Raw genomic sequence first — 21,343 nt, forward strand, 5'->3', positions numbered from 1 at the left:
GACGGAAACTGTTACGATTTGTGTTGAATTTACCTGAGCATTGTAAAGTATATATTTTTAATTCCACAATTCGTGCAACGGTTCTCCTGCCATGAATAGTCTCAAAGGCGGGAGCCAATGTATGCAACAATTAAATGAAATTCATGAATTAAATGCTATGCAATGTAAAATCCGAATTTTGCCTTGTTTACGTTTCAAAATGTTCAGTTTTCCGAGCACAGCGTTTGTTTCCACACTTAATTCATTTCGCTTGATTTCATCTAGATACTTTGTATTGATGGCATAGACCATTTGGCATTTGATTCTAAAATGTACGAGGAATTCAGGGCTGTATCTATCGGAGCTTTGAAACAAACGTGAGTTTGGTTTAACGTTGCTTTTAACAGTATATAAGTTATGGCCAGTACCTCAAGTCGAGACGATTACCACTTACAAATACGTCAATATTATACCAATACCCCATTCTTCAATCCCGACTGCTCAAATATCAAACACTCATACTAACACTGTGTCTGTTTTAATCTTTGAAAAATAAATGACGTACATATCCCAGACTATTTCTCTTTGTGTGTTCCATGTTAGGGACTGTCTGTCAATCAGCTGACACTCTTTTGTACAAACAAGTTGTTTACCTCTGTAACACAATGTCCATTTCACCCCTGAACTGTCTAAAATTTGGTCAAGAGAGATCGTGGTCATGTTATTGTCGAGCAGACGACACTATTGCCCTCAGGCGCCCAAACGTCCACTTCAAAGAATAGGATTTTATAGACACCTGCCTCACGAAGGCAGTTGGTAAATAAACGATTGATGAATAAATTAACACCCAGAACAACAACAAAGATGATGAAAACACCTGCAGCATACGCAATGAAACTGAGTCACGTGATCAAGCCGCCTGGTGCAATGTCTGACATTTATCGTCTGCGGGTATTCTCGATGACGTCAGACGTCAAAACATAACCTGTAAACAATGTGAGACACACGACCTCACTCTACCCTTCGTTGTAACCTCACATCACCGTGAACAATGTGACCCTTCGTCACCCCTGTTTTATCTGTCCAAACCAGGTGGTGAATATCCTCTGGTGGACAATGACCTTGGACAAGGAGGTAAGAAGTTAATCTTCAGTGTAAAGGAGTCAACTTATTTAGCCTGCTTGCAATCATACGAATTGTTTTATATTAGGCCGGGGGTGTTTTTTATTAATTTCGACATCTGTGTTAACTATGCCCTGAGGATTATTGTCTGTACAATCGTTGTCATTGACATTAAACTACTGGGCCCCAGGACAAGCCAGGAGGGCCCTCGGTGAGGAGTAACGCTCGAGAACATTGCAAGTCGTTCGATAATGTGTTTTAATGTCGCTGACATTTTTAACACGCATGTGTCAGCGCATGCAGGTGTAACTGCTGCGTTGTCGTTTTGAGATCTATGTGAATGTCAGTGCATTTCGCTGAGAATGTCAACGATGAATTCCATAAATTATCACCTTGTAGGCTTAAAGGATTCAAGTAGTGTTATGTCACGACCCAATAGATAGCAGAGAAATCTAGTCACTAATTTATTCTGAATGTAGGCCTCATCCCCATAAACAGTGGCATGCACATTTAAAACACTGTATCACAAGACAAAGTTGTTAAGTATGTAATGTTTAACACAACGGTCAAGACATAGATATTTACAATTTCTATGACAAAACATCACAAGACATAGATTTTATGTGCACTTTCTACTTCAAGACATCACGATACAGGGAGTAGGTTTTGCTTTCGACGACAATACATCACTAGACAGACATTATGTATACACTGTCTACTACAAAACATAACAAGACAGAAATAATGTATGTGCTTTAAACTGCAAAACATCACAAGAAAGTATTATTCACTTTCGACTACAAAACATCACAAGAAAGTATTATTCACTTTCTAATACAAAACATCACAAGAAAGAAATAATGTATATGCTTTCAACTACAAAAAATCACAAGACAGAAATAATGCATACGCTTTCTACTACAAAACATCACAAGACAGAAATAATGTATATACTTTCAAGTACAAAACCACACAACACAGAAATAATGTATATGCTTTCAACTACAAAACATCACACGACAGAAATAATGCATACGCTTACTACTACAAAACATCACAAGATAGAAATAATGTATATACTTTCAAGTACAAAAGATCACAAGATAGAAATAATGTATAAATATGCTTTCAAGTACAAAAGATCACAGGAAAGAAATAATGTATATGCTTTCAAGAACAAAAGATCACAAGATAGAAATAATGTATATGCTTTCAAGTACAAAAGATCACAAGACAGAAATAATGTATATGCTTTCAACTACAAAACATGACAAGACATAAGGTACGTATACGATTTCTGTTACAAAACATCACAAGACATATATTATATGCACTTTCTACTACAAAACATCACAAGACAGAGATTTGCTATACTCTTTCTACCACGAAACATCACAAGTAAATGTGTAGGTATACACTTTCTGTAACAAAAACATTACAAGACAGACATAATGTATACACTTTCAATTACAAAACATCACAAGACAGAAAGTACGTATACACTTTCAATTACAAAACAGTACGTATTCATTTCATCCAACTAGACATCACAAGACAGAGAATGCGTATATATATTCTACTCCAAAACATCACGAGGAAGAGAGTATTGTACGATTTCTACTAAAAAACACCACAAGACAAAGAGTATGTGCAGGCTTTCTACTACAAAACATCACAACACAATGGGTAGGTACAGGATTTCATTTCATCCTACAATAAAAGACAGAGGGAGCAGTGTAGTATTTCTTATAGATCTCAGAGCATATATTCAAAAAACGTTTCACCCCAATCATCTCATTCTTAGCATCAGCAGCCTATACTAAACAAGAGACTTGAGAGTTCCTTTGATAGTCGTGGGTTGCCTTGCGGATTTAGTTTGATTAAACCTTATATATGACTTTATTTCAGGGACTATATGTTAGTCTTAGGGACCAGTTATAACTCCAACATTGTTCAACTGGGATAGGAGACGTTATTGACATCCATCAAGAATACAGTAAGCATACCAATATAAACCCTTATCCAAATTGCTTTCTGACCTTGGAATTTATTAACCGCATTCTAAAGACATGCGCAATAATGTGTAAGAGGGCGTCGACATCACATCATGTGACACCAGCAACTCGAAACAGGCCACCAACCCATCACTGGAAGTGTCTACAGCTAAGGCCATCGTCTACTACGGGTTCAAGTTATGACGTTGAATCATCCGCCATCCGTTGCAATGGCTGAAGCTGCAGACGCTGACTGCACTGACGACTGTGACACACTGCTTTGGGGAAGACATGGAGTGTTTGTTGCATGTCTGCTTGTGCTCGATGGGGGCCGGGCAGTCAATTGTATCAGCCCTGTCCGAGCACAATGGTGTATTATTGCCACGTGTTACCTACTTGTTTCACTCATCTTGACGGTGACACTTTGCACGGTTTTCTTGCAAGGATACGAGACAGGAACGCCGGATTAGTGGTGCATTAGGACTTCGAACAAGTAAATAAATAGATACACGGAAGCGGACGCTGAATGCAACTGCTATTTAAAACGCCATTCGTTCTGAACAAATAAAACCATTGCAATTCTTTTTACCGCATAATTGATATCGTTATCGATGCAATAATCCTAATTGTCCATTGTACGATTCCAACCATACCACGAGCGTGTGTCTATGAATCACCATCAAAGAGTGATGATACCAGTGTCAGCGAAAATGTGAGCGTATCCTACCCCGCCGGTGGCACCAATTACAAACACATGCACGGGCAAGTCAATAATTGTTCACCTAAAACAAGAAGTGACTACTCCGATGGAGTTCATAATCTAATGTGTGTGTATATATATATATATATATATATATATATATATATATATATATATATATATATATATATATGTGTGTGTGTATGTGTGTGTGTGTATGTGTGTGTGTGTCTGACTGCCTCTGTCTCTGTGTGTGCGTGTGCGTGAAAAACATGTGACACTAGATACAAAATTGGGATGTTCACACTATCATTGCATTCTGAAGTTACTTGTGTAATTAAACCATTACATATTAATCGTCGTAAATATCATATATTGATAAACAAAGACGCATTAAGCTTGCCAAAGGCAACAGTACAATGTTAATACATGACATATATGTTTTATATATTGTTTATCACCGAGTGAACATCGACATTCAACGATGTCAGGGCAGTTTCTCAAAAATGAAGTGTGTGTGTGTGTGTGGGGGGGGGGGGGGGGGGGGGGGGGGGGGGGGGGGGTGTTAGGTTATTTAGATAAAAAGCAGGCATCCACATGGGCACCAATTGTGCTCCCCTTCTTACTGATATGTTTCTTTATGCTTATGAATCGGAATTTCTTCTCGGATTAGAACAATCAAAACAAGGTGATTTGGCCAAGAAGTTTAACTTAAGCTTTATGTGTATCGATTATATGACATCTTTCAATAACCATCAAATAGCCAATTCCCTTCCCCTGATCAACCCACCTAAACTGGAAATAAAGGCGACCAATGGTATAGCCGCTTCTGTTTCATCATAAGATCTATGCATAAAGATTCAGAGTGACAAAGACCTCTCCACAAGACTGTGTGACAAGAGGGTTGACTTCAACTTTCAAATAACCAACTTTCCCTTCATGTCGAGCAATATTCCAGTAACACCAGCCTTTGGTGTTTACATTTCACAACCTTTCAGATATAATCGAGTACGCTCTTTCCACCAAGATTTCAAAGAGCATCATACAACTCTTGCTCAGAAGTTGTTTGATGAATGTTATAACATATAAAGACTCAGTATTGCTTTCAAAACGTTTATTGGCAGACATTTGGAGGACGTTTCCAAATTGGACGCATCAGTGACTATTTTGACTTGAACCATATGGTCCCATATTTTGTCAATCGAACAATTGACTTGCCTTTGTATGTGTTTGTGACGGGCGCCATCAGTGAGGCAGGATAAGTTTTTCTTTTCGCGAACACCTGGTATCATCACTATTTGATAGTGTTTCATACACAGATGCTCATGATAGAGTCGGGTTCGTACAAAGGACACGTTTGGCAGATATTTCTTATGAATATGGAAAGTGTTGTGTCGCTTTTATTTACATTGATTATTTGACTACTTTCATACACAGGTTTGACTCAAACAAATGCACTGTCTATAAACGTCACTATCGTTATGCACAGAAAATCAAACTACGACTAGCGACAACTTCGAGTTTATAACGAAACCAACTGCACTTTGACCAAGCACGTCTTAAAGAATATGTCAACGTTTAAGTTAATTTGAGTCCGCTTCCTGACTCCTTCAGCTATTTCGGTCACGACAACTCCCTGTTTACGTCAAGATTGGTAAAAACAAGGCATAACACGCAGCACGAGGATTGCTGTGTGAATTTCAGCTTCGTTAAGCCCCGGCGATGTCACGAGAAGCCACAACAAGGTGGCAGGTGATGTGGTAAACTTAGATCGCGAATATAACGATGAGTTTATTAATGCAAACTGAATTTATATGTCCTTTAAGGTGAGCATTAGGGACAATGGAAGTTAGAAACAGATATCTGAATGAGTCAGTAAGTCTGGGGGCGTATACATTTTGAGTAGAATTTTGGGCATGTGAAATATGTATATTTGTTTCGAGGCTATAAATAAAGGTGATGGGCGTTTAGTTCAAGAAATAAAGTTATCTTATTAAAAACATTTATACGTACAAAAAGGTATGAAAAGGTCAGAGCTGAGGCAAGCTTGACTTGCCAAATCGTTATAAACTTCAGTTGGACTTTTTAAAATTCATTCTCCAAGGTCTGGGAGACAGACTAGTGAGGGGCGAGTTTAACGTAATCTAACTGATTTCATCTGAAAAAATATTATTGTTTTAAGAAAGGGTCTGACAACTTTGATTTTAAACATTGCTTTTAATATTTAGTGGGCGGTGAAGTAGCATGTTTTAGTCCGTCCCACCATGATAAAATTAAACGTAATGTATTAGGGGTTAGCGATGCTGAGAAAAGCGGCAGGTACTTAATCCATTGATTTGAATGGGTTGTCGATTTCAGTGAGTGAGTATGGTTTTACGCCGCTTTTGTTTTATCACGGCGGGGGACACCAGAAATAGGCTTCACACATTATATCCAAGTGGGGAATCGAGCCCGGGTCTTCGGCGTGACGAACGAACGCCTTGCATTGACCATAGGCTACACCGTCTCATGTCGATTTCAACGCAGGAAACATCGATAATAGCCTTTAAACAAATACTGACGATGTATGTTCTTGTACATTATTGTTTTACAACAATATGTTTTACTTAAGAATTAAAACACTACAAAGTGAATAAACCTTGAGGGGCGATGCAGGGAGCAGGCAGAATAAACCAGGAGGGGCGCAGCTGCAAGTGGTTTATTCTCCCTGCAGTGTTTTATTGTACAATAAACAACGACCACGAGTCGTTTATTTCTGATGTATGATATCAACATTATGTACAGCCTCTTGAAGGATGATAATAAAATGTACAAAGCTTAAAAATAATTACCCGTATTTTAATAATGATAACTCCCTCAATAGAATTCGACCTCTGCAATGTCGGACAAGTCCATTTTATGCACAGGTGGATATTTCCTGCATATTCTTACAATCCACACTTCGCTTACCTGAACCTTTCACCCAACATTGTCATTTCTCTTCCTCTTTTAGATACGATCGTTCGGCCATCGTGTTTGTGTGCGTTGTCCAGTTCATTTATGGGGTACAACTTACGAGACACGCTCCTCTGATATATAACGTCGTCCAATATACGACGTCATCAAGTTGCCAGCGCATGTTCGAATCTCCAGATATGACATTATGATAGAACAATGTTTATGGTGAAATAAACCACTCTTCGTTCTATATTGTTTTTACATTCATTTCATTATCTTATATTCGCATGTATGGTGGGCATGGTACACACATGGCAGGTGTGTGAGTCAGCTACTTTGTAAGCCAGCATGAGTGAGTGAGTATGGTTTTACGCCGCTTTGAGCACACCAGAAATGGGCTTCACACATTGTACCCTAAGCCAGCATGATGTAGACACAACAAAGAAGAGTAAGTAAGACTGCAAGGTTTAGTTCAACTTAGCACGTAAGTATTATGACGTCAAACCGCCCATTGTGACGCAGCAGTGCCAAATTTCAACCTTTTGTCACCAAAACTTGAAATACACTCTCACGTTGGATTTCTATCATGTTTTCTGCACAAAATATACTGCCATAGACACTTTGACTATATTGTAGTTAAAGCAAATACGTATGTTATAACCTATGAGTGAACATAGAAGTGAAATTTTTTTTGTGGCAAATAGAGGTTTCGAACGTATATTCGATACCTGTATATGTCATCTAAAACCGAACGCGATAGTCTCTGAATGTTTTGTTCTAAAGTACCACTGTTAGGTCGTCATGAAGTTCTACGGATCGGAAGTGGACATGACGTCACAGTAGATTGGCGCCAAAAGTCAAACCCTGTTGATGGTACTGTATTTGACAATACATTCTCTAAGATTATGTTCGTCATGTTTTCCGCCTGAAATATAATGCCACGGTAGCTGTAATTATAACGTTGGAACCGCAACAAGCGGTAATATCACTATTTGAAATTGCAAAACGGCTAGGGCCCCGTTCCACATAGCCATCTTAGCGCTTAGGTGATGGTAGCTCCCATACTTTAAAACTGGCTTACGATAGTCGTAGCGCTAAGATCGCTTTGTGGAACGGCGCCCAGGTTTGCGAAAGAAGAGCTGCTAAATAAATATTTTACTTCGCGGTAATGATGTCATCAGGACTGGTCTGAAGTAGATCAATTTCTATGGCCAATGCAGGATTTTAAAACGTTTTGGTAGAATCGAGGAAGAGCTACGATTGTCGTCTATGCGCTGAGTACACTTTGTGAGCACACCAAGGGCGCACATCTATTCCTAGTCTGACCAACTAAACCAATTTAAGTGGCATCTGTCCATAAATATTAGGATACAGGGAGCCTATATTCTTGGCGGAATAACGACAGGGGCAAACCAATACCCTTGAACGAGCTATACCTGTTTGATGTCCTCTCGTCAGGGTTCAATGTAGCCCGCGGTTGTTGCATCTTTGTAGGAAGGTTTAAGACTCTAAGACTCCACTTGGAACATCTGCACTTGAGACCGTGCTCCGTCATTAGGCTTGGGTTGGTATTTGACGCCTGCAGTCAATGTAAGCGCTGAAGGAGATCAGCGTCGCCCCAGGCTGTTGGGGTTTATATGGAGACCACTATGTAGTGGATAGCATCTCCCTGTAGCCGACTGCAGTATGCATGTAACTAGCGTGTAACTAGCTATCAGGTGAGGTGAAACGCGTTCAAGATTAATGCATTTATATAACGAATATATTGCACCTTATGTATGTGTGTGTATGTGTTAAGGGCGGGGGGGGGCACTCAGACACGTTATGCTGGCTCCGAGCTGACCAGTACTTGTTTTAGTCCCACCATCCCGAACCCACGACGTTCCTCTCTCCGGGCAGACGCTCTGTCACTGGACCACAGAGGTGGTAAATGTAACTAGTGGTAATACGAGTAGTCTGAAGTAACAGTTGTAATCGTGGTAGTAGTAGCAGTAGCAGTAGAAGTGGTAGCAGTAGTAGCAGTAGTAGTAGTAATAGTAACAGTACTAGCAGCACACAGGCGCACCGATACTCTACATCTTCATCACCCTGGAGCCGAGAGGTACAGCCGCCTAGTGTAAGGATTGCAAGGGTGCTTCATCCAACTCTTGCTCCACTGCGTTGGTTGGTTTTACGCCGCACTCAGCACTATTCAAGCTATATGACCAGACAATCAAGTGATTGACATCATGGACATCGATCCAACCAATTGGGATCGATGACATACATAAACGAGCCTGACCACCCGATCCCGTTACTCGCCTTTTACGACAAGCACAGTCGCCTTTTACGGTGCCCCATGTGAATCATGTATTGATTTGTATGAACCAAGTCAGATCTCAGGTTATCCTATGACAAAATGTTAATGTTTAAATAAATGAATAACTGATTGGTTTCTTTAAAACTCAGCATATATTTACATATAAACAAAATACATTGTGTTTTAAAATGCATTCTTACATATAATACTACAATAAAATATAATTCTAATAATATTCTATTCTATGATATTGTGTAAATATTTCATGACATCATGCAAGGTGTTCCCCAGGTGAAAAAAACGACCAGAAAAGGTTGGGCACATACGCAAAACGAACGGTTGTGACAAGTATGTTTTTCAGGCTCGTTAAATCTAAAAATAGAATCTTACACAGACCAACGAAATCCGGAAACACGTTGCCGCGCTGTTGTCAAAAATGCTAAACAGCTTGGCTAATATTCTGAGGGTATTGGTACATCTATCGACTAGCATAGCGGTATTAATTGGAGTCTATAGACGAAGTAGAACGTATAGATTGTGTACTGCGATGAGCGGACATGTGATATGGAAGTAGGGCTTCTGCTTGGGGAAACCCCGGATCAGATTTAACCAAACGCGTTGATTGGCTAAGAGGTTTGATTGACACGTACAGAGCTCCGCCCAATGACGTAAACCTTTCTGATTCAACGCGCTCGGCCCGTGTGTGACGTTGGCTGTTAAACCACTGTTCATTGGCTGATGAAAGGCTAGGCTATATAAGCAGACGAACTGTTTGTGTTTGACAGACTTGAGTCATTCGCTACAAGATACACTTGCTTGACAATACACAGTCAAAGCTCAGTTACAGCCAACTAGTTCGATGGTTTTAAATCACATCAAACAGACAGTCATGGAAGCTGAAACAGTTACAGGCATGAAGAAGTCGAGAAGGAACGGAATGGCGAACATATTTGATGGTGTCGATCCAGAAATCCTCGAGCGGCTCGGATGGACTGATGAAGCTATTGAGAAAGTCGAGAAAAGTTTCGGCAGGCAGATATCGAACATGTCAACATCATCAACCGAGAGCGAGTTGTCTGAAAGTGCGAGCGAGTCTTGCAGTGAATCCGACGAGGACACGCAACTGGACATGGTGGACAATTTCCAAGAATTACTCCTCAACGATTCATCTTTACGCATGAAGGAGAAGACCTGCTCACTGTCCTGCACTACCAATGGGGAAGTGACCAACTGCTTAGCAAACAGGAGACGGAGAAATGGCCTTGCTGATCTTTTCGAAGCCCTCTCCGTGCACCAGAAGCAGATTTTCGTGAAGCTGATCCAGACGTCGCCACCTACCCGATCTGTTACCAGGGTGGCGAGGTGCCTTTACAACTGAAATGTAGGACTGCGGTCACACCTATGGTGACATGTGCAATCTTTGTGCGTTTACGCAAAATCCTGGAACTGTGAAAAACGGACTCTGAGGTGTGAGGTGTGCTGGAACCAGTCCTGCTCCCAGGGCGCACCTTTCAGGTGGGCCGTGACGTCACGAGAGGCAATCCTGAAATCAACACGTTTTCGCTGAAAGCGACGCTCTTCAAATGACAGTCCCGGGTAGATTTACAACGAGTGCAAACACGACTATATTGAACTTTGACCTTAGCAAAGTTGAGGGAAACAGAAGAAATTTTCAACAATGAACAGTTTGGATTTCAAGCGGTACGAACCTAATGGAATCGTTTCCATACAAGCAATTAACATTTGTTCAAGAAGCTAGATTGCTTGTGAGAGTAGTCGCGTGTGACGCATTGCCCGTGTGCCTAGAAGAAATCCAGTGACATTTAATTGCTCAATTGATAACGTGAGTAGATTATGAGGACAGTATTACTCTTCCAAGCAGAGACCAAGCTTGTTTTATTGGGTAATTGGTTGCTTGTGTGTCACTTGGCATGACATTTGACACGTCGTAACATAACTTATTCTGAGATTTATTTTTTGTTATTTTTACTACCATGTAATATATTACTATTTATTGTATTTTGAAATACACAGAATAAATATTTGATATATATTTGTATCTCTATGTTTTTGTATCACATTACTAATTGATCGTGTATGAATTAATACACACGTCTATGAACTTGCAGCAAGATTCCTTTTTTATTGTTTTACTTCTTTTGGGGGGATTTTGGGTAAATTTTAAATCTAACATTTTTTATAATGATAAATGTTAGCCGAATCTTGCTGACATATATGTGTGTATAAATAGTCTACACTCAAAAGATTGGGCCCTTGGCGGCACCTTGGAGCTGTATGTAAAGCCAGAGGATACATTGACATTTCTCTAGTCTTCGTCTTGGAGGCAATATAAGGGTCAGTTGCCACAAGAAATGACAGACTTCTGAAATAGAACCATTAATTGTATAATTAGACCAAGGATAAGTGGCACATATTTTAAATATGGGTTATGTCGTTAAATGTATGAAAAGTGGTACTTTGACATGCTTCCACACTTAGTTGACAGTATTTCAGTATTAGCTATTCGTACATGTAGTATACGCCACATTTCGGATAACAGATGTGGAACTTTACTTTTGAAAAAACAGCATAATAGATGATGATTTGGTTCACCTGGAATTTTTCGCAGACTTCAATATCGGCAAATTTGCTGAACTATAAACCGAATGGAATGGTGACTCTTTTAAAGAGTAAGTGCTTGAGTGGTTTTACACCGCTTTTAGCAACATTCCAGCAATATCACGGCGGGGGACACAGGAAATGTGCTTCACACATATGGGACTCGAACCCGGGCATTCGGCATGACGAGCGAACGTTTAGCCCGTTCCTATTTTCATAAGTGCACATACGAATTCTTAATACGGTTATTTCTAACCCTGTTGGAAATAAACAGTAATGTGCAATAGTGGCGGTATTACGAGCAGTAGTTGTTGTGGTTGGGAAAACAGTATAATAAATGTAGTAATAACAAAATAAAATTCAAGAAAAAACTGAAGTAGTAGTAGTAGTAGACTTGGTAGTAATATTAGTATCTCGAATAACCACCAACAGTAGGAGTAGCAGTAGCAGCTGTGGTAGTAGCGGCAGCAGCAGAAGTAGTAGTAGCAGTAGTAGTAGTATCAGCAGCAAAAGTAGCAGTAGGCGTAGTAGTAGTAGCAACAGTAGCAGGGGTAGTATCAGCAGTTGAAGTAGAAGTATCAGCAGCAGAAGTTGTAGTGGTATCAGCAGCAGAATAACTAGCACCAGTAGTAGTAGCAGCAGTAGTAGTAGTAGAAGTAGCAGAAGACGCAGCAGTAGTAGCAGCAGCAACATTAGTAGTAGAAGTAGTAGTAGTAGTAGTAGTAGCAGTAGTAGTAATAGTAGTAGAAGCAGTAGTAGCAACAGCATTAGTAGTAGTAGTGGTACTAGTAGCAGTAGTACAAGCAGTAGTAGTAGTAGTAGTAGTGGGAGTAGAAGAAGGGGGCAGTAGTAGTATTTGTAGAAGTAGTAGCAGCAGCAGTAGAAGTAACAATAGTAGTAATAGTAGCAGTAGAATCAGCAGTAGTAGTCGCGGTAGTAGTTGTAGTAGTAGTGGTGGTGGTGGATGAAGTAGAAACAGTAGTAGTAGTAGTAGTAGTAGTAGAAGCAGTAGAAATTGTAGCAGTAGCAGTAATAGTTGCAGCAGTAGTAGTCGTAGCAGAAGTAGTAATTGTAGTAGTAATTGTAGTAGTAGCAGTAGTAGTAATTGTAGTTGTAGTAGTAGCAGTAGTATTGGCAATAGTAGTAGTAATAGCAGCAGTAGTAGTAGCAGTGGCAGCAGTAGTAGTAGTAGTAGTAGTAGTAGTAGCAGTACTAATAGTAGTAGTAGCAGTAGTAGTAGTAGTAATAGTAATAGCAGCAGTAGTAGTAGTAATAGTAGCAGTAGCAGTAGTAGTAGTAATAGTGATAGCAGCAGTAGTAGTAGTAATAGTAGCAGTAGTAGTAGTAGTAATAGTGATAGCAGCAGTAGTAGTAGTAGTAGTCGAAGCAGTAGAAAGTGCAGTAGTAGCAGTAATAGTTGCAGCAGTAGTAGTCGTAGCAGTAGTAGTAATTGTAGTAGTAGTAGTAGCAGTAGCAGTAGTAGTAATTGTAGTACCAGTAGCAGAAGTAGTAGTAGTAATAGTGATAGCAGCAGCAGTAGTAGTAGTAGTAGTAGTAGTAGTAGTAGTAGTAGTAGAAGTAGTAGTAGTTGTAGTAGTAGTGGTAGTGGTGGATGTAGTAGTAACAGTAGTAGTAGTAGTAGTAGCAGTAGCAGTAGTAGTAATTGTAGTTGTAGTAGTAGCAGTAGTAGTGGCAATAGTAGTAGTAATAGTAGCAGTAGTAGTAGCAGTGGCAGTAGTAGTAGTAGTAGTAGTAGTAGTAGCAGTACTAATAGTAGTAGTAGCAGTAGTAGTAGTAGTAATAGTAATAGCAGCAGTAGTAGTAGTAATAGTAGCAGTAGCAGTAGTAGTAGTAGTAATAGTGATAGCAGCAGTAGTAGTAGTAGTAGTAGTCGAAGCAGTAGAAAGTGCAGTAGTAGCAGTAATAGTTGCAGCAGTAGTAGTCGTAGCAGTAGTAGTAATTGTAGTAGTAGTAGTAGCAGTAGCAGTAGTAGTAATTGTAGAAGCAGTAGCAGTAGTAGTAGTAGTAATAGTGATAGCAGCAGTAGTAGTAGTAGTAGTAGTAGAAGTAGTAGTAGTAGTAGTAGTAGTAGTAGTGGTAGAAGTAGTAGTAGTAGTAGTAGTGGTAGTGGTGGATGTAGTAGTAACAGTAGTAGTAGTAGTAGCAGTAGCAGTAGTAGTAATTGTAGTAGTAGTAGTAGTAGTAGTAGTAGTAGTAATAGTCATAGTAATAGTAGTAGTAGTAGCAGTAGCAGTAGCAGAAGCAGTAGTAATAATAGTGATAGCAGAAGTAGTAGTAGTAGAAGTAGTAGTAGTAGTAGTGGTAGTGGTGGATGTAGTAGTAACAGTAATAGTAGCAGTAGTAGTAGTCGTAGCAGTAGTAGAAGCAGTAGTATTAGTGGTAGCAGTAGTAGTAATTGTAGTAGTAGCAGGTGTTATTGTAGTAGTAGTAGTAGTAGCAGTAGCAGTGGCAGTAGTAATAGTAGTAGCAGTAATAATAGTAGTAGTAGCAGTAGTAGTAGTAGTAGTAATAGCAGCAGTAGTAGTAGCAGTAGCAGTACTACTAGTAGTAATAGTAGCAGTAGTAGTAGCAGTGGCAGTAGTAATATTAGTAGCAGTACTAATAGTAGTAGTAGCAGTAGTAGTAGTAGTAGTGGTAGTAGTAGTAGTAGTAGTAGTAGTAGTAGCAGTAGTAGTAATAATAATAGTTATAGCAGCAGTAGTAGTAGCAGTAGCAGTAGTAGTAATAGTAGCAGCAGCAGTAGTAGTAGTAGTAGTAGTAGTAATAGAGATAGCAGCAGTAGTAGCAGTAGTAGTAGTGGTAGTGGTGGTGGCGGTGGTCGTAATAGTAGTAGTAGCAGTAGTAGCAGTAGTTAAAGCAGCTGTATACACAGCAGTAGCTATAGTAATATCAACATCAGCAGCAGTAGCAATAGTAATATCAACATCAGCAGCAGTAGCAATAGTAGTATTGACAGCAGCAGCAGCATTTGTAGAAATAGCAGTAGCATCACAAGTTGCAACCTGTCATGTAATCATTGTAATGGACCTAAATGTGTGCCATTAAAACATTTTTTTGCTGATTGTCAATTTGGATTGGGAAATATTTCATTGGAATGAAACAAGACATACGCAGTATCTTCACCAACCGCCGCGTGTAAGGATTGCAAGGGTGCTTCACCCAACTCTTGTATCATTGTGAATCATGTATTGATTTGTATGAGCTGATCCTATGAAAAACAATTATATGTATTTAAGAAATAAATGACGAGAGGGAGTTATATATCGTACAATAAAACACTGCGGGGAGAATAAAACATGTTTTCTTGTACGATAAACAACGGCCCCGAGTCGTATATTTCTTATATTAGATATCAACATGATGTACAGCCCCTTTAAGGATGTTGATAAAATGTACAAGCTTTAAACGTATTTTCCCAAATTTTTAAAATGATGACTCCCTGAACAGAATCCGACCTTACGAACAGGTGGTTTAAGTTTGGTATTTCCCCCATGTTCTCACAATCCTCACGCCGATTATCTGTACCCTTTATCCTCATACCGAGTTGTCATATCTCTCCCACTTTTGGATGCGATCGTCCGGCCACTGTTGTTATCTGTATAGCCCAGCAACATCTATGTGGCATAACTTACTACACACTTCCCTCTCAAAAACAACGTCGTCCAATACATGATCCGTGGTCTTGTGGTAGAGCGTCCGCCCGGAGAGCGGAAGGTCCAGGGTTCGATCCCGGGCCGCGTCATACAAAAAGACGTTAAAAGATTGTACTTGTTGTTACCCTGTCTTGCGCTCGGCATTAAGGGGCTAAAACAAGGACTGGTCGGCTCGGAGTCAGTATACTGTGTCTGAGTGGGGTATTCATGTTAAACTGCGGCATGGTATCTCAGTGAGCTAGCACTATAAATCGGCATCAGTCCGGACTAGTACAAGCAGCCACACACACACATACACGTGCATGCACGTCGCTATATAAGTGCAATAATCTTGGACGCGACGTTAAACCCAATTTCACCTCACCTCACCTCCAATACATGACGTCATCAAGTTGCGAGAGCACTTTCGAATCACCAGAAATGGCGTCATAATAGAACAATGTTTTGTCGTGAAATAAACCAGGCTTCGTTCTTTATAGTTCTTTGCGATCTACCGCGTAGTTATGTTTTATATAATTAAATAGGAACCTGAAGTGGTTTCTTTAAGAAAAAGGACCTCGTATTTTAAATTGGTTTGTTGTTTAACGCCGCACTCAGCAATATTCCAGCTATATGATGGCGGTCTGTAAATAATCGAGTTTGGACCAGACAATACAGTGATTGATATGATCGGCATCGATCCACACAACTGGGATCGATGACAACATGCATCAACCAAGTCAGCGAGCCTGACCATCCGATTCCGTTAGTCGCTCGTATTTTAAAATGCATTACATGTATACTACTATGCTACTTTTAAATATTATTCTAATAATATTCTATCCTATTATATTGTTTGACTGTTTAATTGCATCATGCAAGGTGTTTCCCAGGTGAGAAACCGATCAGAAAAAGGTTCGGCACATACGCAAAACAACGGTAGGTGACGCATGTGTTTCATGCGCAAAATCTAAAAATAGAATCTTACACAGTCCAGCGCGATCCGGAAACAACTTGCTGCGATGTTTTCAACAAATGCTAAACAGTTTGGTAAATATTCTGACGGCATGGTACATCTATTCGCTAGCATGTTTTCACCAAAGGCAGTATTGTTTGGATACAATAGCAGAAATCAAAGTTCGGTTTCATTTGGATTGTGAGCTGCGGGCAGCGACTATGGGATATCCACGTGGTCTTCTGCTTTGGGGAAACCCCGGATCAGATTTAACCAAACGCGTTGATTGGCTAAGAGGTTTGATTGACACGTACAGAGCTCCGCCCAATGACGTAAACCTTTCTGATTCAACGCGCTCGGCCCGTGTGTGACGTTGGCTGTTAAACCACTGTTCATTGGCTGATGAAAGGCTAGGCTATATAAGCAGACGAACTGTGTGAGATTGACAGACTTGAGTCATTCGCTACGAGATATACTTGCTTGACAATACACAGTCAAAGCTCAGTTACAGCCAACTAGTTCGATGGTTTTAAATCACATCAAACAAACAGTCATGGACGCTGAAACAGTTTCAGACATGAAGAAGTCGAGAAGGAACGGAATGGCGAACATATTTGATGGCGTCGATCCAGAAATCCTCGAGCGGCTCGGATGGACTAATGAAGCTATTGAGAAAGTCGAGAAAAGTTTCGGCAGGCAGTTATCAAACATGTCAACATCATCAACCGAGAGCGAGTTGTGTGAAAGTTCGAGCGAGTCTTGCAGTGATTCGGACGAGGACACGCAACTGGACATGGTGGACAATTTCCAAGAATTACTCCTAAACGATTCATCTTTACGCACGAAGGAGAAGACCTGCTCACTGTCCTGCACTACCAATGGGGAAGTGGCCAACTGCTTAGCAAACAGGAGACGGAGAAATGGCCTTGCTGATCTTTTCGAAGCCCTCTCCGTGCACCAGAAGCAGATTTTCGTGAAGCTGATCCAGACGTCGCCACCTACCCGATCTGTTACCAGGGTGACGGGATGTTTTTATAATTGAAATGTAAGACTGTCAATCACACGGATGATGAGATGTGCAATCTTTGTGAGCTTACACAAAATCCTGGAACTGTGAAAAACGGACTCTGAGGTGTGAGGTGTGCTGAGCCTTGAAACAGAGAACCAATCCAGCTCACAGGACGCTTCTGCCATGACGTCAAGAAAGGCTATCCTGAAATCCACACGTTTCGCTTAAATCGACGCCCTTTAAATGACAGTCCCGGGTAGATTTACAACGTGTATCCCAACAACGACTCCAAGTCAATTACCAGTGCAAACATGACTGTATTGAACTGTGACCTTAGCGCAGCTGAGGGAAACATCGCCCTGAGATGAGACTAACCATCCAGAATGTTCAAGCGTTACGAACGCAGTGGAATCTTTTCCTTATAAACAATGAACATTTGTTCAAGAAGCTAGATTGCTTGTGAGAGTAGGCGCGTGTGACGCATTGCCCGTGTGCCTAGAAGAAATCCAGTGACATTTAATTGCTCAATTGATAACGTGAGTAAATTATGAGGACAGTATTACTCTTCCAAGCAGAGACCAAGCTTGTTTTATTGAGTAATTGGTTGCTTGTGTGTCACTTGACATGACATTTGACACGTCGTAACATAACTTATTCTGAGATTTATTTTTTGTTATTTTTACTACCATGTAATATATTACTATTTATTGTATTTTGAAATACACAGAAATAAATATTTGATATATATTTGTATCTCTATGTTTTTGTATCACATTACTAATTGGTCGTGTATGAATTTATACACACGTCTATGTACTTGCAGCAAGATTCCTTTTTTATTGTTTTACTTCCTTAGTAGAACATCGGGTAAATTTTAAATCTAACATTTTGTATGATGATAAATGTTAGCCGAATCTTGCTGACATACATGTGTGTGTATAAATAGTCTACACTCAAAGGTTTGGGCCCTTGGCGGCACCCTGGAGCTGTATGTAAAGCCAGAGGATACATTGACATTTCTCTAGTCTTCGTCTTGGAGGCAATATAAGGGTCAGTTGCCACAAGAAATGACAGACTTCTGAAATAGAACCATTAATTGTATAATTAGACCAAGGATAAGTGGCACATATTTTAAATATGGGTTATGTCGTTAAATGTATGAAAAGTGGTACTTTGACAATGCTTCCACACATAGTTGACAGTATAAGCAAATCGTATTGTATGTGGATGCATTATGTAACAGATGTGGAATTTTGGAAAACCATCAAAATGGATGATCAGGCCTGTATGTTGTTGTAGACTTCAATATCGACAATTTGGACTCGTTTAATGAGATAATGAGGGACATTCAGCCCACGTTACCCCACCCCTCTCTCTTTCCCTCTCTCTCCCCACACACTCTCTCCCTCCCTCGACCGCCTCCGTGGTCTTGTGGTAGAGCGTCCGCCCGGAGAGCGGAAGGTCCGGGGTTCGATCCCCGGCCGCGTCATACCAAAAGACGTTAAAAGATGGTACTTGTTGTTACCCTGTCTGGCGCTCGGCATTAAGGGGCTAAAACAAGGACTGGTCGGCTCGGAGTCAGTATACTGTGTCTGAGTGGGGTATTCATGTTAAACTGCGGCATGGTATCTCAGTGAGCTAGCACTATAAATCGGCATCAGTCCAGACTAGTACAAGCAGCCACACAAACACACACACGTACATGCACGTCGCTATATAAGTGCAATAATCTTGGACGCGACGTTAAACCCCATTTCACCTCACCTCTCCCTCCCTCCCTCCCTCCCTCCCCCTCTCTCTCTCTCCACCGAGATAGTTATATCCAACTGACACTCTACCACTGAAATCAATAATTACAAACACCAGTCTGCCTCAAGACAATTAACCTCACACAAGCCGCGACTCGCCTAATTAACCCCGACTGGAGTGTAGAGCTCTCTACCCATTGAACTAAATACCGGCCTAATCTTAAGTGCAGTCGTCCAACAGAGTGACTTGTAAATGCTTGGTTACCATGGAGCAAACCGTGATGATTACAAAACACTATTGTTGTTGCTGTTGATCCTGAGCCCGGAATACGCTGGCGACGCTGAACGTGCATTTTAAACAACTACGAGTGACGCAACTATTGGTCTTTAAGCAAACTTATAGAGAAATCATATATCATGCAGAACATGCTTTAAATCTGGGCTTGTTGATTCTACTTCTAAAATCAACAAATTCGAGTGATCTCTCCATTGTTAAAAATTATATATCACTCAAAAGTTGTTGTTTTGCAAGGCGATATGATCATGAAGAATAAATTATTAACACTCTAGAATTCACCATATACATTCAATCGATACATGTTTGCAATGAATACCCTCTGCATCTTTGTTATCGTGACTATTCTGTGTACATATTTGAAGATATAGTTATTTCAAACAATAATCCTATGAAATCTGGTTACCTTGGCGACCAATATTTTAAACTGGCTGTATCTGGGCATTGATACATTTATGACAGACAGATTATCTCTAGAATTATAACCAGAAAAAACGACTAATCTGGTCCTGTTAATGATATTAATACACATGTTCACCGCTCTTTGAAACACCGCCGCGAACCCACCGCTCTTTGTATGCACGCCCGCACGCCCGCACGCCCGCACGCACACACGCACACACAGACACCGCCGCTCTTTGTAGGTATATACATATAGACACACACACAATCACGCACGCAAGCACGTACACACACACACACACACACACACACACACACACACACACACACACACACACACACACACACACACACGTCAAGTATAGCGGATTACCAATGGCTGTATCCGCCAAAAAGCCGATGATAGTTATTTGACAACGACAAGCGAAGTACTTTCTATTGGTTAGTTATCTAAAATGGGAGACATGTTTTTAAGTATCAGTAATCGCAAATCAATCTGACACTGTCTGACATCCCGCCTTATCCCAGATCCCAGCAATCTTGGCAACTGTGGCTACCCGCCAAAACACACACATCGAGATCTGGTAATGGTATATGTTAAAAAATACATATAACAAAAACAAATGTTATGTTTGGGATAACACGTTCTTGGTAAAGTAAAAACTGGTACCTAATCGCCAGCACACAAAGTCAGCGAAATACCCACTCAGCCACCGAGGCTCTACAAAGAAATTGTTTGACCAAAAATAACATTTGTTACATTTGACCACTTCTAAATGGCATTGTGTAGTCATAAAATACATTGCCTACTGTTGACATTGACTGACAGAATATTTGTATTAGCCTTGTTTATATCAACAGTTATTGGGAAAATACTATCTCTAGCCCTAATGCGTGGAAAGTGAATGGAATTATGGCTGATGTATTTATCTAGGTCTGTGACTGATAAGCTTTCCATTGAAAATGAATACTTTGTATCAAACGGGAATTACTATTTACGTTAACTCACGGACCTATATACAAGTCCGTGGTTAATGCGCATTAACTTCTTAAATAGAATTACATTCTCCAGGAACAAGCGTTGATTAAACCACTTCCCTCTTTCTCTTCTTCACGACTGTCAGCCATGATTCGCACGCTGTGACGACAGTAAGCATTGTTGTTGTTCGGCGAAATGCGGAATTTAACGGATATGACCGAACGTGTTCGGTTTCAATAGCGCTGTATGGTGATTCCAATGCGAACCGCTGTTCCGACGATAGTTATTGCATTTGTATCGCATTGGAAACTATTCCTTCAGACTTGGTAGCTCCACACACCATATTGTTTACACTAATTCCGATGCTTATTTTTCATCAAATAGATAGGAAGTGTGTCTGTGTTTAACGCCGCACTCAGCAATATTCCAGCGGTGTGATGTGACAGCGGTCTGTAAATAATCTAGTCTGGACCAGACAGTCCACTGATTGACATCATGAGCATCGATCTACGCAATTGGGTTACGATGCCATGCATCAACCAAGTCAGCGAGCCTGACCATTCGATCCCGTTAATCGTCCTGTAATATACTCGAGTGCAGCGTTAAGCAACAAACAAACTCAAATACCCCTTATTATTTATATGCTTTATAT

General features: G+C 40.4%; 1 protein-coding gene and 1 long non-coding RNA gene across 2 annotated transcripts; both read left to right on the plus strand.

Moving 5' to 3' along the window:
* The first annotated feature begins 975 nt into the window (after nucleotides 1–975).
* On the plus strand, nucleotides 976–6,941 carry LOC124141309. Its single transcript, XR_006862031.1, has 3 exons — nucleotides 976–1,113; nucleotides 3,010–3,097; nucleotides 6,788–6,941. It is a non-coding gene; the product is annotated as an uncharacterized LOC124141309 (long non-coding RNA).
* A 2,862-nt stretch (nucleotides 6,942–9,803) lies between these two features.
* On the plus strand, nucleotides 9,804–18,014 carry LOC124141260. Its single transcript, XM_046509228.2, has 2 exons — nucleotides 9,804–10,385; nucleotides 17,277–18,014. Exons 1-2 carry the CDS (start codon nucleotides 9,891–9,893, stop codon nucleotides 17,298–17,300), a joined length of 519 nt encoding a protein of 172 aa, XP_046365184.2. The 5' UTR covers nucleotides 9,804–9,890; the 3' UTR covers nucleotides 17,301–18,014.
* Nucleotides 18,015–21,343: the final 3,329 nt, after the last annotated feature.

The sequence above is a fragment of the Haliotis rufescens genome, unplaced genomic scaffold (genome assembly GCF_023055435.1).
Source record: "Haliotis rufescens isolate VD_foot unplaced genomic scaffold, xgHalRufe1.0.p SCAF_12, whole genome shotgun sequence".
Classification (NCBI taxonomy): Eukaryota; Metazoa; Mollusca; class Gastropoda; order Lepetellida; family Haliotidae; genus Haliotis; species Haliotis rufescens.

Coding starts and splice junctions, on each gene's coding strand:
- LOC124141260 (XM_046509228.2), top strand. CDS start 9,891: ATGGTTTTAAATCACATCAAACAGACAGTCATGGAAGCTGAAACAGTT. Junction 10,386..17,276: donor CTACCCGATCTGTTACCAGG/GTGGCGAGGTGC, acceptor TCTGTTACCAGG/GTGACGGGATGTTTTTATAA.